General features: G+C 44.3%; 1 protein-coding gene across 1 annotated transcript in view; it reads left to right on the forward strand.

Annotated features, from left to right (window-relative positions):
* Positions 1–17,079, forward strand: part of adamtsl4 (ADAMTS-like 4) — a 35,522-nt gene that overhangs the window by 15,665 nt on the left and 2,778 nt on the right. The window contains exons 5-16 of the mRNA XM_082553105.1: positions 3,333–3,435; positions 10,471–10,610; positions 11,069–11,273; positions 11,706–11,890; positions 13,848–14,013; positions 14,536–14,802; positions 14,949–15,078; positions 15,472–15,676; positions 15,917–16,090; positions 16,331–16,510; positions 16,647–16,826; positions 16,925–17,072. Of these exons, the coding sequence (XP_082409231.1) occupies positions 3,333–3,435; positions 10,471–10,610; positions 11,069–11,273; positions 11,706–11,890; positions 13,848–14,013; positions 14,536–14,802; positions 14,949–15,078; positions 15,472–15,676; positions 15,917–16,090; positions 16,331–16,510; positions 16,647–16,826; positions 16,925–17,072 (2,083 nt within the window). The remainder of the gene's footprint in view (positions 1–3,332; positions 3,436–10,470; positions 10,611–11,068; positions 11,274–11,705; positions 11,891–13,847; positions 14,014–14,535; positions 14,803–14,948; positions 15,079–15,471; positions 15,677–15,916; positions 16,091–16,330; positions 16,511–16,646; positions 16,827–16,924; positions 17,073–17,079) is intronic.

Here is a 17,079-nt window from a genome sequence, read left to right on the forward strand (position 1 = left end):
TGCAGGCGAACACATATGCCCTGCGACATGGAGCATATCCAGTTTAAAACAGGGCTCTGCTTGTTTATGTGCAGCAGAAATATTTACAACCAGAACCAACCGTGTTTCACACACAAATCTGGGCAGATTTGCACGGTCCCCTGAAAACATAAGGTCGCATACGTGCGCTGACCTTTAAGGAGCCCGTATTCGGTTCTAAATTCAGTGGCTGTGGCTCGACACATTCCTTTATAAGCGGCCTTAACCAAATGTGTATCATATCACCCATAAATTATGCCAGGTTAAGTCTGTTTTTTGAGCAGCGAGGACATGCGGTAAGCCGTACCACATAAAGTTTCATGAGCTGGTTTCACACTTTGACAGAGGGGAAATACGAGACATCGCAGATACACACACTCACACACCAGTATGAAAATGCGGGGGGGGGGGGGGGCTTTGATGGTTTATCCATGAGAATCTTTTACACTTTGTCGCAGAGGATGGTTCACGTGGGAAATGTTGCTCTGTGTGTGAGTCTGAACCTTAGTATTCGCTCTCCCCAGACGAGCTGCTAGGAACTTTCCAGCTGTTTGTGACAGCTGTGTGCGTGACGAGAGGTTCAGAAAAAAAATACAAGAAAGAAAAAGAGGAACGAATCAAAGAAAGTAAGAAATGAAAGACAAGAAGATTGCAGAGCTGACAGATTAGAGTTCCAAGGAAATCTGAGAGCTCCGTGTGTGTGTGTGTGTGTGTGTGTGTGTGTGTGTGTGTGTGTGTGTGTGTGTGTGTGTGTGCGTGTGTGTGTGTGCACACTCCTCGGGCAGGGTGATTGTGGTTTACCACAGAAGTGACACCTGATGAAGCTGGTGGGAGTTTTAAAACCTGTTATTTAACTAAAAATGAAAACAGTGTACGAGTACGAGTAAAAGCAGAGAGATATTACTGACTAAATGCACTGCCCTGCACGTCTTTTAGATGTTGATGGTATCTGTGGTCATTGATTTATTCTCCAACAGGACAGTGATGCCAAACACAGAGCTATCTTCAGCAAAAACAAGAAAAAATAGTTCTGTAGCAGATGGTCTGGCCCTCACTGAGCCCTGGTCTCAGCGTGATGCGGTCAGTCTGGGATTGTGAGCTCTCCAACTTTAACACACTCACCAAATACCTTCAAAAGCTGTGCAAGTGTACCAAAGACAAGTGGCACTTGTTTAAAGGCAAAGGGTGTAGTTTTTTGTTTTTTTTTTCATTTTTACAGCACTTTTCTGAAGGACTATTGATAAATGCAGAGTGATAAGGATTATTTTTTTTAAAACAAAATATCACAGGACTGTGTTCAAAGGAAATCATTACATGGCATCTTAAAATTATGGATCTTGCTGGCAAGTAACTTATCAAACACACTTTAAAGGCTGATTCTGTTCATAACATTTATGGACAGAGATTCAAGGCACTGCCAAGTGGCATGGGCTTTTTGGTTTGGTGGCTTCAGGATCACCTCTCTTTTGGAGGATGATGTGGTTCTTTTGGCTGGATTACGTGGCGAGTCTACGCTCTCAGTTTTTCAGCCAAGTGTGAAGCGGCAGGAATGAGAACCACCTCCCCAAGTCTGGTTCTCAGCTGGAAAAGGTTTCAGTTGCAACTCCGTGAGTTGCCCCAAGTGCAGGGGTCTAAGTATCTACATTCCAACCCTCACCTATGGCCACAAGACGTGAGTAATGACCTACAGAATGAGACTGTGGATACAAATGGTGGAAATGAGCTTCTTCCGAAGGCTGTGTGGGCTCTCCTGTAGAGATAAGGTAAGGAGCTCGGGGAGAGGCTCAGAGGAGAGCGGCTACTCCTCCATTTGAAGGAGCCAGTTGAGGTTGTTTGGTCATCTGACTAGGATACCTCCTGGACACTTCCTAATTTAGGTGTTTCAGGTATGTCCTACCACGAAGCAACCCCATTGTAGACCCAGGGCACACTGGAGAGATTATCTCAGCCTGCTCGGGAATGCCTTTGGCTCCCCCCACAGGATGAGCTGGAGGAGCTGGCAGCAAGAGGGAGGTCTGGGCATCTCTGCTTAGGTTGCTCCCTCCAAGACCCAGACCCGGATAAGCAGCAGAAAACGGATGGATTGATAGCAAAGCAAACTCTCCTCCTTTTTGACTACAGTGGGAATCATAATTTAAAAAATGAGCTTTTTGTCATATCGAGCACAACTTTAAACCAGTGGCTTAATTCCCAAAATCATCTGGAAACTATTTATTGAAGCCAAAGAGCAAGTGAGATGAAGAGTTATATGATCCCTTAGACTTCCATACAACTGGAAATCTTTTTGCAGCCAGTGGAGTCGCCCCCTGCTGGTCATTAAAAAGACTGCAGCTGTAAGACAACCTGGAAGCTACGTCAATCTTTATGTCTGGAAATGAGTAATTGCACTTATTGTGGCTACTTCCTCCTATTTATAGTCTTAATTCTAAGTAGGGCTAACTGACTTCTTATTAATTAACTTGAATCAATGAGTTAGTGGCATTTTAAAGTTATGACAAGTTAAGGCTGAGCATTTACTGTATAACCATTTTTAACCAGGCAGGTTTCTAATGTGAGCCATGGACTGAGGCCCTTTTCGTAAGGCAGTAAAGATGATAAATGTGCTACAGTGAAGAAGAAACTACAGTCTAATACAAATATTTGAATTTACTTTTTGACTCCAAATATTTTTCCTGATTAGCGCAGCATTTAATGGTTTTTCTTCTTAAAAACACTTGTGTGTGGACTACAGCAAACCTCAGCGAGTCATAGCCGCTGCAGCGTAAACCAGCAGAGTTGTGTCTGCCTGATGTCTCAGCTGTCGTTTAAGTGCATGTATGATAAAAACTGTTTCCACTATACGGCTCCACAAGGACCCTTCTTAAGCGAGCACAAGCTTGACATGTGTTCTTACACACACACACACGCATAGACACACACTCGTACATGTGCTCACACAGTCACTCACATTCTGTGGCCATGCACCGAAAGCCACGGTGGATTTATGTGAGCAGCCGTTTCCAAAAAATCTATTATTTCCATATGGTTCTTATACTCTCGCACACTGGCCAAAGCAGCATGGGGAGTGCTTGTGTGAGTTTTTCTCCATAACAGCATAGCGTGTTTGTGCTTACCTCTGTGATGTCAAGTTAATTCTTCCCTTCTTTATTAGCTGCTTGTCCTCAACTTTTCCTCACTCCACCCTTACTTCCCCCAGGGACTAGGAGAGAAACAGCCCTCTGTGTAATCTGTTGTCTTTCACATCAGTTCAGTTTGCGGCATTAATTGTTTTACCTCTCTCTCTCTCCGTCTGCTTTGGTGTTTCTGTCCTGCAGGTGTGCCGAGGAGGTGCGCTGGACTCCAGGGCGGAGCAGTGTGCGGCCTTTAACACCAATGAGTTCATAGGTCGATTGTACAACTGGGAACCTTTCACTGAGGGTGAGAACTGAGTCAACACACATGGTAGTTTAGTGGTGAGCTGCACAGTGCATCAATGTTATAAAAGGCTTATTGGGGGAATTAAATGGTATGATGGGGGAGGCGGGGTTGGGGGGGAATGTGTGTTTGAGTGAGTTAAATATGTCTCTGGTATGAGTGTGTCCCGGCTGACCTGCGCTGCTTGCCCAGCCCACCGCAATCCCTGCTCTCTGTCGTTTGAGCAGGCCAACATCTGCATGCAGCTTCGAGGGTGGTGAGAGTCAATAGAAACAGAGAATGACTGGAACCCAATCTGCTTTGATTCTTTGCACCGAACACTTTCCCTCCTCTGTTTTTCTTCTCATTTGTCCAACATCTCCCTTTCTCCCCTCCTCTCCTGCCAAGTTTCTCCTCCCAACTCTGACTAAGCACACGGATTCCTACTGGGTGAGATAAAGAAGGAGAAAGAAGGACGGGGAGAGGGAGGTGAGAGGTGATGGGATGCGAGTGTTTTGTCACATGACCGCTGGGAGCAAACGGAGACAACGTGGCTTGCGTGCGTGTGCGTGCGTGCGTGTCTTTGTTTCTTCACACAGAAGTGTGCAGCTCCGTGTGTTTGTTTACTCTTTGGTTAAGTGTGCAAAGGTTCGCAGCAGTGGAGCTTGTCTTTGTTTTCCAATGCTGGAGGCAAAGAAAGAGAAAAGGCTCAGCGGATATTTGAGGAATTTGAACGAATAGGAAGGGTGAATATTGCTTGCATGGAGCTGAGGGAATCGAGGAGGGAAAGAGAAGAGAGAAACACAGCTGTGGGATGATATCAACAGTATTTGTCATTAGAATTAGAAATATGTGCTTGAGCCTGTGTGTATTTGTGCTATTAACATATTGGCAAGAGTGCTTGTGCTCTAGATGAATAGCTTAATGGATCTCAGATAAAACAGAAACAGGAGGGGAGAAAGCGTTTGCTCATTCGTGTTTGTGTGTCCGTCTGTCTTTGCACTTGTGATTACTGGATGAACTCCTTTGACCCACACAGACACTGGGGGAAGCACAGACCCAGTAACAGTAGATCAGCAACACCACCCGGCCTGCACACAAGTACATTAGTTTGACAAATTTTGTCAAAAAGAAATACACAGTTAGCACACTAGTCCAAATATAGACAGCACACACAGCTGAGAACGTCGAGTCAGTAGAGTTTATTCATTAAAGCGGAGCACGACACGCGATCGATACAGTAAAAGTTAAAGTAGCTCCAGTTAATAGATTATTTAACGGAGCCGATGAAAGCAGTTCAAAGAGTTCTCCCACTGAGTGTTTTATCAACTTCCAGCCCACTATCTTGATTTTCCATCCTGTTTAAGTTTGCTGTTATCACACTTGTTTTTGGTCGCAGCAGGAAGCTGTTTTTAATCTTAAAGCTCCATAAACCGACTGTTTTATGGAGCTGCTGAATACTGTGGAGCAGTCGTGGAATCAAAATAGGCTGCATGCACTTTTGATTGAGCAAGGACCCCTATGGCCAAAAGAAACTTCTTTTCAAGCTGGGGTCATTTAAATTTGGAGATCCATCTCTGTTCTGGGACCTCGCCATGCTTTCATGTGCGTAGCTGGGGTGGAGGTGGCTTGCAAGGTGGCTTGCAGGTTCTAAAGTACACTACATGGACAGCCCCTAATCTTGCCACAACTGTATAAAATCAAGCACCTAGCTACTCAGTCTGCTTTTACAAACATCTGTGAACAAACGGGTTGTTTCTTAAGAGCTCACTTGATGCGAGTGTGATATTGTAATAGGATGCCACCCTCACCACAAGCCAGTTTGTGAAATTTCTTCCCTCCCAGATATTCCATAATCAGCTGTAAGTGATATTATTGAAGAGCGAAAGCATTTAGAAACCACAGCAGAGGGGCAAACCACGTAAAGTGCTGAGGCGTAGAGCGTGTAAAAGTCACCAGCGCTCTGACTCAGTAACTCCAGCGCTCCAAACCTCCTCTGGCATTAACATCAGCACAGAAATTATATGGGTTTCCATGCCTCAATAGCTCCTGTAGGTGTAATTTGTAGGCAGCCCAGTGCTTTTGGCCATATAGCGTAACTGTAGGCAGGCTAAAATAATTAAATAGCATGGCAGGTATGACATTTACCAATGGGATGCATGGAAGGTGTGCAGATCCCATCACTTGGCATGTTGATAAATGTATACTTTGTTGAGAAAGTATGAATTTAGTGCTTTTGCTCTGACTTTCTCTTGAAACAATAAACCTCTTGAAAGGCCCGCAGACAGGAGCGGGTGGGCATGGATAAAAATCCTCCTCAGTGAACCTATTGCAGTGTTGGAAAAACCCTAAATCGGTGTGAAATGAAAAAGTAACACAGTAAAGCATACTGTCTGAGCATAGTTTAAAAAGATAATTATGAGTTTTTGTCTGTTATTTGTAACACTCATACTTGCATACTTACTTGTACTTGGAGCCAGAAAAAATAAGCCCATGAATGGCTTCAGATCATTTTTTCCCATTACCTGAGGGAAAGGTCAGAGAGTGTGTTTCAGCTGAATGCCTTGTGTTTCCCAGGGGAATACAACATGTCAGCCATGAAGGCTGTTTAAGATTTCAGTCAGACTTCGGGAAGTTTGAGGCGGATCTACAGATTAATTCTGTGTGTTTGCACCAGAAGTCATCGGCGGGGTATCAGCTGGAGTCAAACTGTCTGCATAAACACACGGGAGCTTTCCTTTTACCCACTACCAGGTTTCTGTGCGTTTGTGAAACGGGATTGGGGGGGGGGGGGGGGAGATATCGCTGCATCCTGAATTGAGCTGCTGTGCGTCCTTGCCCTCTGCTTCACTTTGGGTTGTTTTAAACTGATGTGTCCTTGAGGTCTGCTGAGAAGAGGAGAGGGCTGGATAAGGGGGGGGGGGGGGGGGACAAAAGGGCAACCTCTGGTAGGGGGGAGTTTATGGGAAAATAGTCAAAAACACTCACCAAAGTCCAAGCTTTGGCTGCACTATGCTGCTGTGCTGTGGGGGGCAGATGCTGTAGCCAGGTGACGTCACACTCGATCAGCACCGGAGATGATCCTTTCCCACTCCGCTAAGTAAACTCTATCACATTGTTTACTTCAGTCCGGTCCCATTGGCCACAGCCCAGATTTTCATATCTGGCTTCCTATCAACACGCTGGAGGCTGCGATGGAGTGCTTGAGTGTGTTTGAACACTGACTGCTGCATGTCATTTTTCTCCAGCTGCTCTCATCTGTTTAAAGCTCTGTAGCACTGCATACATTTCCAGTCAGTATTTATGTTACGCGGTGCAGTCAGCTTGTGAACGTTTTCGCCTCCAAGGTGACGAGCTCTGTTATGTTTGTTCTTCGGAGTGGCGCGGCCTCGGGTTTAGAAGTGTACGTTTAAACAGTAAAGCTGCCACCGTGGTTATAAGCCACGCAAGCGATGGGCCCTGACTAATTTCCTGCTACACGCTCGGCTCTGGTTAGCAGCGATTCTATAGATTTGTAAGCGCTGCACGTGCAGGTGTTGTTTTACTTGAATATTTCCTTTTTTCAGGCCTCATCCCCTCTGTGCACACCCAGCCTCCTCTCTTCCTGTCCCACTGCCTCTCTCTTTCTCTCTCCCCGTTGGAGTTTGTTTAGATGAAGCGATAGCGGGGAAGTATATTTAGGCACCATATATTCCACTGTCTGAACACTAAGCTCAGACAGGGAGCGAGAGTTAGAGCGACAGTGGAAGAGAATGAGAGGCAAAGACGAGTAGGAAGAAACAAATGGAAGATAAAGGCTAAATTTAAAGAAGACAGTTTGGAGCTGAGACGCGCTCGAGCGTGGCTTAAGGAGACGGAGAATGAGGGAGGTGATGAGGAAGGCAGAGAGAGCATGTGTGGCGACACGTATCCCGCTTTTAGCTCCCCCTCTCTTTTCTGTCACTGTCTCCAGTCTAATCTCTCAAAGATAACTATGACAGAGAGATGGAGAGAATGAGGGTGGAGGGAGAGAGGGTGGGAACGCTGCCTCTCTTTTTCCATCTCTTTCTCTCTCTCTCATTCTTTCTAAATATGTACCATATATCTTCTCATATCTCTCTGCAGTCATCAGATGGTAAACAAGGGGCACACCGAGGCTGAAAAAAGGACGGTTTTGCACAGTTTGATGCAATTTGATTGTTTTCTACCACCTTATGTCAACAGCAAACTTTTCTGATATATTGAAATCAGAATAAATTACAATTACAGCAAGACAATTAAAGGCTAGCCTTAAGAAATTAGTTCCAGGAATGAAAAGTATATAATATACAGTAGTATACTTCTTATTTATATAATATATAAGAACTATATTATACTATTCATCTATTTTTCAAATGTGCTGGTTTGAATATTTGTTAATGGCTGGTTATAAATAAGCTTTTTTCCCATTGGCATTAGATAGTTTCCATTCATCTAGTCTAGATCACATTGTCCTCAATGCGACATATGTCTGCAATAAGTTTTCCCCACTTGAAGCATCTCCTCCAACTCTGCCTAAGACCACATGATGTCCTCCATCATGTGGTCTTAGGCCTGCCCCTCTCTCGATTTCCAACAGGGATCCATCTCGGGACACGATGACATATTTTTGTACATGATAAAGTGTTTTATTTTGTCCTGTTTTCACTGAGAATTAATACAGTTTCTCTGGAAACTCTGCTGAGTCCCTTCATCGCTAAATCTGTTGCTGTTTAGTCTCTACATCTTTAGTCCCTTGAAAAATTGTTTAAATTCCTCGAACTCCATGTTTACCTGTGTTGAAGGACTGCTGCTACAGTATCACAGTGTATTTATAAGCAAACTTATGCGCAATCTCCTGCCTTGTGTCTGTATAAAACTGTTAAAACATCAAGTCTAGCTCAACTGTTTTGCTTTAATGCCCTCCTCACCACTTCCACCCACTTAGCGAGAGGAAATTCACTCCTTAACGCTGGAAATATGTGTTCCCTTTGTGGAAACATAAAAACCACAGATCTCGATCTGTACGTCAGCCCAAGCTTGAAATGACATTTTAACAGTCTACTTTAACTTGCCCTTATCTTCCAAGTGGAGGTTATTCATTAATATTTTTAACGACTTCTCATCTATGATATGGTTTTCACCCCATGTTTCTCTCAGTCTGTGCAGTGATCATTGCAAAATGTGATCCCGGAGCCTCGGTTCCTTTAACAGGAACTACCACGAAGGTTTTGAGTACTTCGGCAGGTGTTTGTCCTTTCTGAACTCGACGGCCTTGCAGTCGTGCCAGATGCAGTCATGAAACTGTACAGGTGTGCAGCTGACATTAAAGGTTGAGTTTAAAGATAGCTGCTCTCTGGGCCATCGGGACTGAGTAAACGATGGTAGAGGTAAGAGGGCCACGTGGCCGTTCCCTCAACCCCAGTTATCACACATTTGTCACACATTCTTTTTCAGTTTAATGCTTTTGTAAGTCACTTTTGAGTGATCTGGTATACGGTGTCACAGCTGCTTTGATCCCGGCACAAGATAGCTTAGTTTCCTGCTTGTGTGACACCTGGCTGAGCAATGTGGTACTCTGAGAGATTTGAGGACCCTGAAAGCATATGGATTTCCTTTGAATGTGTGTCATACGACACTCTTTGAATCCTCACAAGGTGAAAGCAGGGCGTTGGTATTTGACCTTTACCCTTTGTTCTCCGTTATCTCCTATGAACCTCATGACTTCGAAGGTGATGGAAAGCTCGGTTTACTTTCTGCTGATGTCATGACTTGGAGTGGAAATTTTTCCATTCTGCAACAGTGTAACCATTTTGCAGCACTGCTGTATTATCACAAACAACATTTGGTTGCATCATAAGATTAACGCAGGCTTTTGAAAATTCTTTTAAGAAGAAAATTATTTATCTGTATGCTGTTTTGACTGCTCCAGGCAAAGTGGCACGGTGTTCATATATGTACAGAATTTAATGGTTTTTACAGTTTCAGAAGACGAGAATTTTCCCCTTTAACCTCGAGCCCCTCCCTCCTCTCTTCAGCTACCTCTTCTTCTCATGGAGTGAGCTCATGTCATTAGCCCTGTTTCAAACAAACATGATCACAGGCCTGTACATTCACATACCCCTACAGCTTCTTCTTAAATAAACTGCCAAACAGTGGACCCAATCACCAGCCCTTCCTCTGTGTCTTGCTCTTCATTTTAAATGAAGATCTTAACCTTTTGGGAAACAGACCCATACTCTTTCTCCTAGGACTATGATGAGAAGTTGTAGGCTACATCATACATTTGAGGAAACCAGCAACTAACTTTGTCTGGAGTTTGGTTGTGGGTAACTGTTTTATTCCTTGGTGTTTTACATGCTGAATTACAGTAACTCTGAGTCTTTCATAAAATACAGGTTACTTACACACCCTGCAGTCTGAAAAAGCATCATGTTTAGGCACGAATGGAGGACTGAAGACGGTCTGCTGATGTTGTGCTCATGCCATGCCCTCAAATATATTAGTTCTTTTTCTTCAAAAAAAGCTCCTTATTTTCTTCACATTTTCCTTTTACCACTCTGCCCTGTGTAGTTTTCTGTATTCTCCACACTATTTATCTTCCCTATCCTCTCTGCACTGAATGACTTTCATTTTCTCTTTTACCTTGAAGCGGTGCCCTTTTTCTTCAGTTCTTCGACTCTGTGTTTCCACGCACACTTCGCCCTGCTGCGTGCATCCTTTGGGTCGCACTCATAAATCTTGCCTTTTTCAAGCTTAAGATTACACCTCTTTTCTGCGTATGTATCCGCTGGGAAGGTGCAGCCATGAACAGCGGGGAAATAGCTGATCACTCTCCCTCTCAGGGGTTACATGGTCTGGCCTTAGTTTCCTGACCACATGGAAAGACGTTCATCCTTCCAGCTGTTTCTTCTCCGTGGTTGTCAGAGAGAGAAAAAAACTCTGCGCACACACACACACACACACACACACACACACACACACACACACACACACACACAGAGTTAAGAGAAACATACATGCTGTCTAGTGACCCTGCTGCCCTGTGTTTCTGTGTTACAGTTGGGGCAGACAAGCAGTGCGAGCTGACCTGCAGACCCGCTGGCTATCGTTTCTACGTCCGTCAGTCAGAGCGTGTCAGAGACGGGACGCCCTGCTTCAATGTTAGCACCAATGATGTGTGTGTGGAAGGACAATGTCTGGTGAGTGGTTTCAAATGTGTGTGCGAGATTTCTTGTTTCACGTGTCTGAGTCCAAGTGTCTCCTGTCTCGAAGAGGTTGACAAAGCCCAGAATCTGGCTGTCTCAGTCTCACGTCTGGAAGCTGATTTAAACTGGCATTCAGAGTCAGGCTCTTTTTACGGCCCTTCTCGGGGCCTCTTTTCTTTGCATCTTTCCCTCTTTCTCTCATTTGCACTCTCACTCTCTGATTTTACCCTCGTTCCACCCTTCTGCTCCTGGCAGGAATCTAGCGAGCATCAGTTACCAATTTAAATAAGCAACGTTGAAATAAACACTGGCAATGGATGCGAAATGTCAACAAGATTGGACCCGTTTTTCTCCATCCCCACCCCTTCTCTAACATCTCAATTGTTTCCCAGCCACATTTCCTTCATTGTCCGACCCATCACTCACATCTTTTCAACTCCTTCTCCTGTCAGACGGAGGGCTGTGACGGGGTGCTGGGCTCCGGCTCTGTGATTGACAAATGTGGAGTGTGTGGTGGGCGGGAAACATCCTGTCGAAAGGTGACGGGAAGCTTCCACAATACCACGGTTCCTCTTGGTTACCACAAGATCCTGGACATCCCACCCGGAGCCACATTCATCAACATCACCGAGAGACGAGCGAGCCCTAACTACCTGGGTAAGCTGAGTTGCACACGCACACATTCGGTTTAGGGTTTCTTGAATAATGCTGGCCTACAGCTCCAGTAAAAGTGAAATACTGGCGAGGATAGTGCAGATTTGGGAATGAGATTTGGCCCGTGATCGTGTGTGTGCTGGCTTTGACTGAGACCTGAGATTTTTGTGGTCTCACAGACTCTAAGCTAGCATTGTTAGAGCTCATAAAGAATCAGTCAAGTGTGTAGATTTCTGTGTGTGCGTGTGTTTCTTGTCAGCCTCCTTTTTGTTCACCACACAGCACTCCAGGGTCTGTGTTTGTCTTTTTTGGGAATGTGTTTGAGCATATGGGGGAATTTTCTAAGAAGTCACCAGACTAAACAAGGTCCTAATAAGAAAAGAAAAATTCACCCCAGTTCTTCTGACATTCCCACTCCCTCCTCCCTTTTTCCAGCCATGAGGAGTGGAACAGGAGCTTCCGTGGTGAACGGACGTTGGGCTGTGGACCCCCCAGGGGAGTATCAAGCAGGGGGCACTACCTTCACCTACACCAGGCCTAGAGCACAGGCGGAGGGGGAGGAAGCAAAGGGCGAGTCCCTCTGGGCACCAGGACCCACAAAGACACAGCTACAGCTATATGTAAGTTCTGAAAGAACACATGGACCAGCACTACAAAATTACGATTTACTCAGAGAAACATGTATACGTACAGAATATTTCTCTAATATATCTTCATGTCACTGTTTTGTGCCCGAAGCTGTGTTCTTCTGCTCTGTGTCAAGATCCTCCAAGGAGACGGAATTATTTTAGTATTATGGCAGGATAAAGAAGGATATATACTAAAGCTTATCCTGAGCCACCTGAAACTATCCAAGGCTTAATAATAACAGCGCTAACCTCGGGCTAAAATCTTATTAAAGATCAGGAGTCATGTGTAGCTTCACATCCGGTAACATCAGGATCAGAGGAGGTAAAGAAAATAGCTCTGGTTTGATCTCCCCAAGAATAACCAGCATTTTTAAGGTTTAGCGGGATACAAAAAGTAAGATATAAAAAGATTAAAACGCTGTCACCATGGCAGCGGCACTGTGATGCCGTGTAGCTCATTGCATGCTTGTTAGATGGATTAAGAATATGTGCTCCCTCTAGATCCTTGCCAGTGTTGCAAAATAAATATATAAATTAATCAACTTTTTGGCACACCCTGTAGATTTGAGTTAACACACAGACCACAAACTAAAATGCCTCACTCCACTCACAAGGGCACTCCAAGTAGAGGGGGAGAAAGGCCCCAAATGTCCTCTTTTTTTTAAGTCACAGGTTGTATCCCTGTTTTAAATACACCTTCCAATATTAGGAAAAATAGTCAGTGGTGTCTTAGGCAGTAAGGCACTGAGGGACCTGTCCGAAGGGAGGCCATGGAGTGGCACTGAAACCACTCCATGTTTTCTATATTGTGCTATATTATTATAGATAATGTTACACAGAATTAATAAAGTCATTAAATCATCTGCTTTTACAAAATTAAGGTAAGTGCATGACTGATTATAATCCAGTAATTGTAATCCAATAATACGATACATTTAATTTTGTATAATACTTATATTTAAATAAGCAATACTTACCTAAGTAATAGGTCTAAATGTTTGTTTCACCATTTGTTAAATAGCTATTCAATATTAAATGTTTTACAGTCACAGAGAGCTCCCTTTCCATGTAACACATCTTTATTAAGGCCCTGCACATGAGCATGAAAACTTACCTTACATTTTTAACTTCATATTTCCTGCCACCTCATTGTAAAAAAAATCCCAGAAATGCCTCTGACAGCACTCGATTTTCCATCACAAGGCCAGCTGTTTGACTTTAGGACCCAGGTGGTAATTTAGTATTTTGGAAATGAATCCTGTGCTCTTGAATGAAGGGGGTTAAGGAAAAGCCAACTAGAGCCAACTGAGCAATTAGACAGCAAAGCATACTCTAGCACGGAGACTGAAAGCTAGGGGAAACAGCTCTGACTCTTTTCAAAAGCAGCCAAATCAAATGTCTCGCACCCCTAAAACTCAGACATTTAGATCTTGTTTGTTTAACACAGATAAAACACCAAAAGGTTAAATGACGTGGGTGTATTAATGGTGATACAGCAGCTATATATTTAAATCTGAACTTTTCAGTTAATCTCTAAATCATCCTTCTAGGAATTAGGTGTCAGAGTTTGTTTTGTTGTTGTTTTTTTAAAGAAAGCATATTTTGACTCTTAGCTCTTCCAGATGAATTTCACTCTGCAAGCAGATGTGACGCCGCCAAACTAAAGCAGTGACTGAAGGCCCTCAGGATCAGTTGCAAAGTATAGCAGATCAAAATGTTTTTGAAATGAGACCCCTGCTGATTAAGTCTAAATGACCTTGACTAGATTATATCTCATATATAAGACTGTAGGATTATGTAGGGGGTGGGTTCTTGAGCATGATATCAAGCTCCTGCCAGTTCATTCTGACCTCTGACCTGTAACAAGAACATTTCTCTGTGGGAATCAATAATGCGATTTTCAGGCATTTTTTTTCACCCTCTTCTTTGGCTCCATTTTGTTCTTTAGATAATCTTCCACAAGGACAACCCAGGCATTGACTATGAGTATTACATTCCGGTTGAGAAAAAAGAGGGAGAGACCGAGAGGCTAATGGAGAGAGAGCGGGAGACGCCCAGAGAGGCACCCAGGGAGAGACCAAGGGAGCGAGAGCCAGCGAGGGCACCCCTTCGCAGTAAGTCTATGACACCCCGGCTTTCTGACCTCCTCTCTTCTGTTTGACAACCATATTTTCTCTATGCTGTGTACAGTAGCCTAGATGGCAGCTTTCCCAGCAGTCATGTGCAGCACATAGCTGAACCGTGTCAATGTGGAGCTCTCCAGACTCATTCTTTCCAAGTTACTAAAGGAAACATCACTGTAATGCAGATTCTGGGAGAATGACTGACGTCTTTATGGTTTATGATGGGTGCGGTTGTGGGCCAAATGGGAGGGATTATTTCACGAGTGTGTTTGTGTGTGTTTGTGTGTATTTGTGTGCGTAGATGACCTAGATGGGAGGCTATCTGATCCATATGTTGGCTGTCATGAGATGCTGACCTCGTCATGACATCATTAATGTTTTCATCTTATTTCCATCATTTCAACATGTTTTTCGACTTTCGCCGCTCTTAATAACGCCTCTTGTGTGTTTCCCAGTCACGTTCTCCTTTATATTTGAGCTTTAATGTCCATCTTTGTTGGCATTCTCTCACAGGTCCTCTCACCGTCTCAGTTGAAGACCCTGTTCCTGCTCCTCCTCCCAATTCAGTCCATTCTTACCCTTCCTCCTCCTCGTCCTCCTCCTCTGTGTTTTCGCTCCCAACTTCGAACCAGTGGACACCTGAGCGGTCACGCCCACGAGGATCTGCGCCCAATAGGAATGCTCGGATCCCCCCTCGCACCGACCTGCCACTGGACACCCTGCCGCCATTTGTGTGGAAGAGAAGTGGCCTCACCGAGTGTTCTGCATCCTGTGGCAAAGGTAAGACTTCTGATTGTGGGACTTCATACGTGTTACACCCCAAAAATTCTCTCATCTGCTTAATTACTTTGGATGAGGTGGTGTCTCCCTCCTCTGGTTGTTGGAAGCAAGTACAAGAATCTGTCCATCTCTTTCTCTCTCTTAAGGTACTCAGAATAGACTCATCGTATGTGTGAGCCGTGATACAGACGAGGAGGTCTCAGAGAGCAAGTGTGACTCTGCAGCCAAACCTGTTCCTGAGGAGGAGCCTTGTAACACACACCCCTGCCCTCCATTGTGAGCAACCTATACATAAACTTATTCATATACAGGTTATATAGAAAATTAATTTCTATATTGCATTTTTTATACATTGAATCTTATTTAACAGCTTATTTTTAAAATGATATTCATTTATCTTGGCTTGAAAGCATAGATTTTTTATTTTACTTGAACATAGGGACATTTTATGCATATTTTTGCATACAAAAAGTAGTAGTAGCTACATGGCAGTTAATTTGTTTGGGTTGGCTGTATTTTGTGCCATGCTTAAGAGTTACTGTGAAGAATTAAAGATAATTCCACAAACTGTATAACATAATTATGAATGGAAACTAACTGCTTACAAAAGTCTCTTTGCTTGAATGACTTGTAAATGTTTTTAAGTGGATCCTGTCTCCTCTGTCACAGCTGGGAGGCAAGTTCGTGGTCGGAGTGCAGTGTATCCTGCGGCCCGGGTGTCCAGCAGAGGCAGCTTCAGTGCAGGCAGAGCTTTGGCGATCGCTCCACCATGGTTCACCCCCAGCGCTGCGCCGACCTCACCCAGCCAGTGCTAACACAGCCCTGCCAGCTCCGCCTCTGCTCCCACTGGGAGGTCAGCTCTAACTGGAGCCAGGTGAGTCCACAACACATGTATGCAGCTAGCAACAGCCTCTGTTCTTGTCTGGAAACAACAGACCCTCTCACATTGTCAGCAAGCGGGACACTTGTATAGTATAGTGTCTCAACAAGACACTATCATTCATTTCAAAAAGCTATAATTAATACTACAAAAAAAGATATAATTGGGAAGAAAAAGAAGATTTGTTTCGTGGTTTGTCTGCATATTCTCATGTTTGTCCTGTTTCTGCCTCAGTGCTCGGTGGACTGCGGAGTAGGGAAGAGAACAAGGAGTGTGCGCTGTGTCAGCGATCAAGGTGACGTGGTGAACGAGAAGGAGTGCAGCTCCAGGGCCCGTCCACAGGGAAGTGAGGAGTGCAACATGGGTCCCTGTGTGACCAACTGGTACTTTACAGACTGGTTAAAGACTGTAAGTAATGCACACGCATTTCAGCTTTCAAAAACTTTTCAGCTTTAAAAAAAAAACAGTTGAAAACACATCTATTTAGACAGGCAGTATTTTTAATATCCTTGTAAAGCACCTTGTATTAGATTCTTATCTTAAAAGGTGCTATATAAATGAATTTTACTTATGTACTCACAGCAACAAAAGAATAAAACATGCATTTAGCATCGGTCCTCAACATGTTCCCTGACTTTGTGTGCTCAGTGTTCAGCGCAGTGTGGCCCTGGGGTGCAAAAGAGAGAAGTGGTGTGTCTGACCAGAGGAGGAGTCAGAGAGGGTGGAGAAGGAGGAGATTGTGTTGGGGACAAACCAGCAGAGATGAAGGCATGTAACGGAGGCCCCTGTGTGCCAGTAGCTATGTGGTATAGCAGCCCCTGGACACAGGTAGGAGAGTGGTGTCTAAAGACTTATTTTGTGTTGTGAGTTTGGGTCTCACAACAGTTTGGGTGTTTTGTGTCCTATAGCTGCTTTATTCTTGATTAGGGTTGGGTATGTCACTGATTTGTGGTCTTTTTTCCAGTGTAACGTCCCATGCGGGGATGGAACTCAGCGACGAGACATCATTTGTGTCCAGAAGATGGGGAACGATTTTACTGTTGTTCCAGACGCTGAGTGCGCTAAGCTGGACAAGCCTGCATCAGTCCAGCAGTGCAAGATGGGAGCATGTCAGGCACAGTGGTTCACCACAGAGTGGAGCGCGGTGAGAGATGAAAGGACAATGAAGAGATATTTTTTAAAAATCAGAGATTTGTGGAGATTATATTTATACTGTTGGCCTGCCTGCGTTTTTGTTCTCAGTGCTCAAAGTCTTGTGGAAAGGGCTTACAGATGAGGGAAGTTCGATGTCTAACACCAGAGAAGAAGCACAGCCATGAATGCGACTCCAGCACCAAACCAGTCCAGGAACAAATCTGCAACACAATACCCTGCAGCCCACAAGTCTCAGGTCGGTG

Source organism: Aulonocara stuartgranti (assembly GCF_965226115.1).
Source record: "Aulonocara stuartgranti genome assembly, chromosome: 11".
In the NCBI taxonomy this organism is placed as follows: Eukaryota; Metazoa; Chordata; class Actinopteri; order Cichliformes; family Cichlidae; genus Aulonocara; species Aulonocara stuartgranti.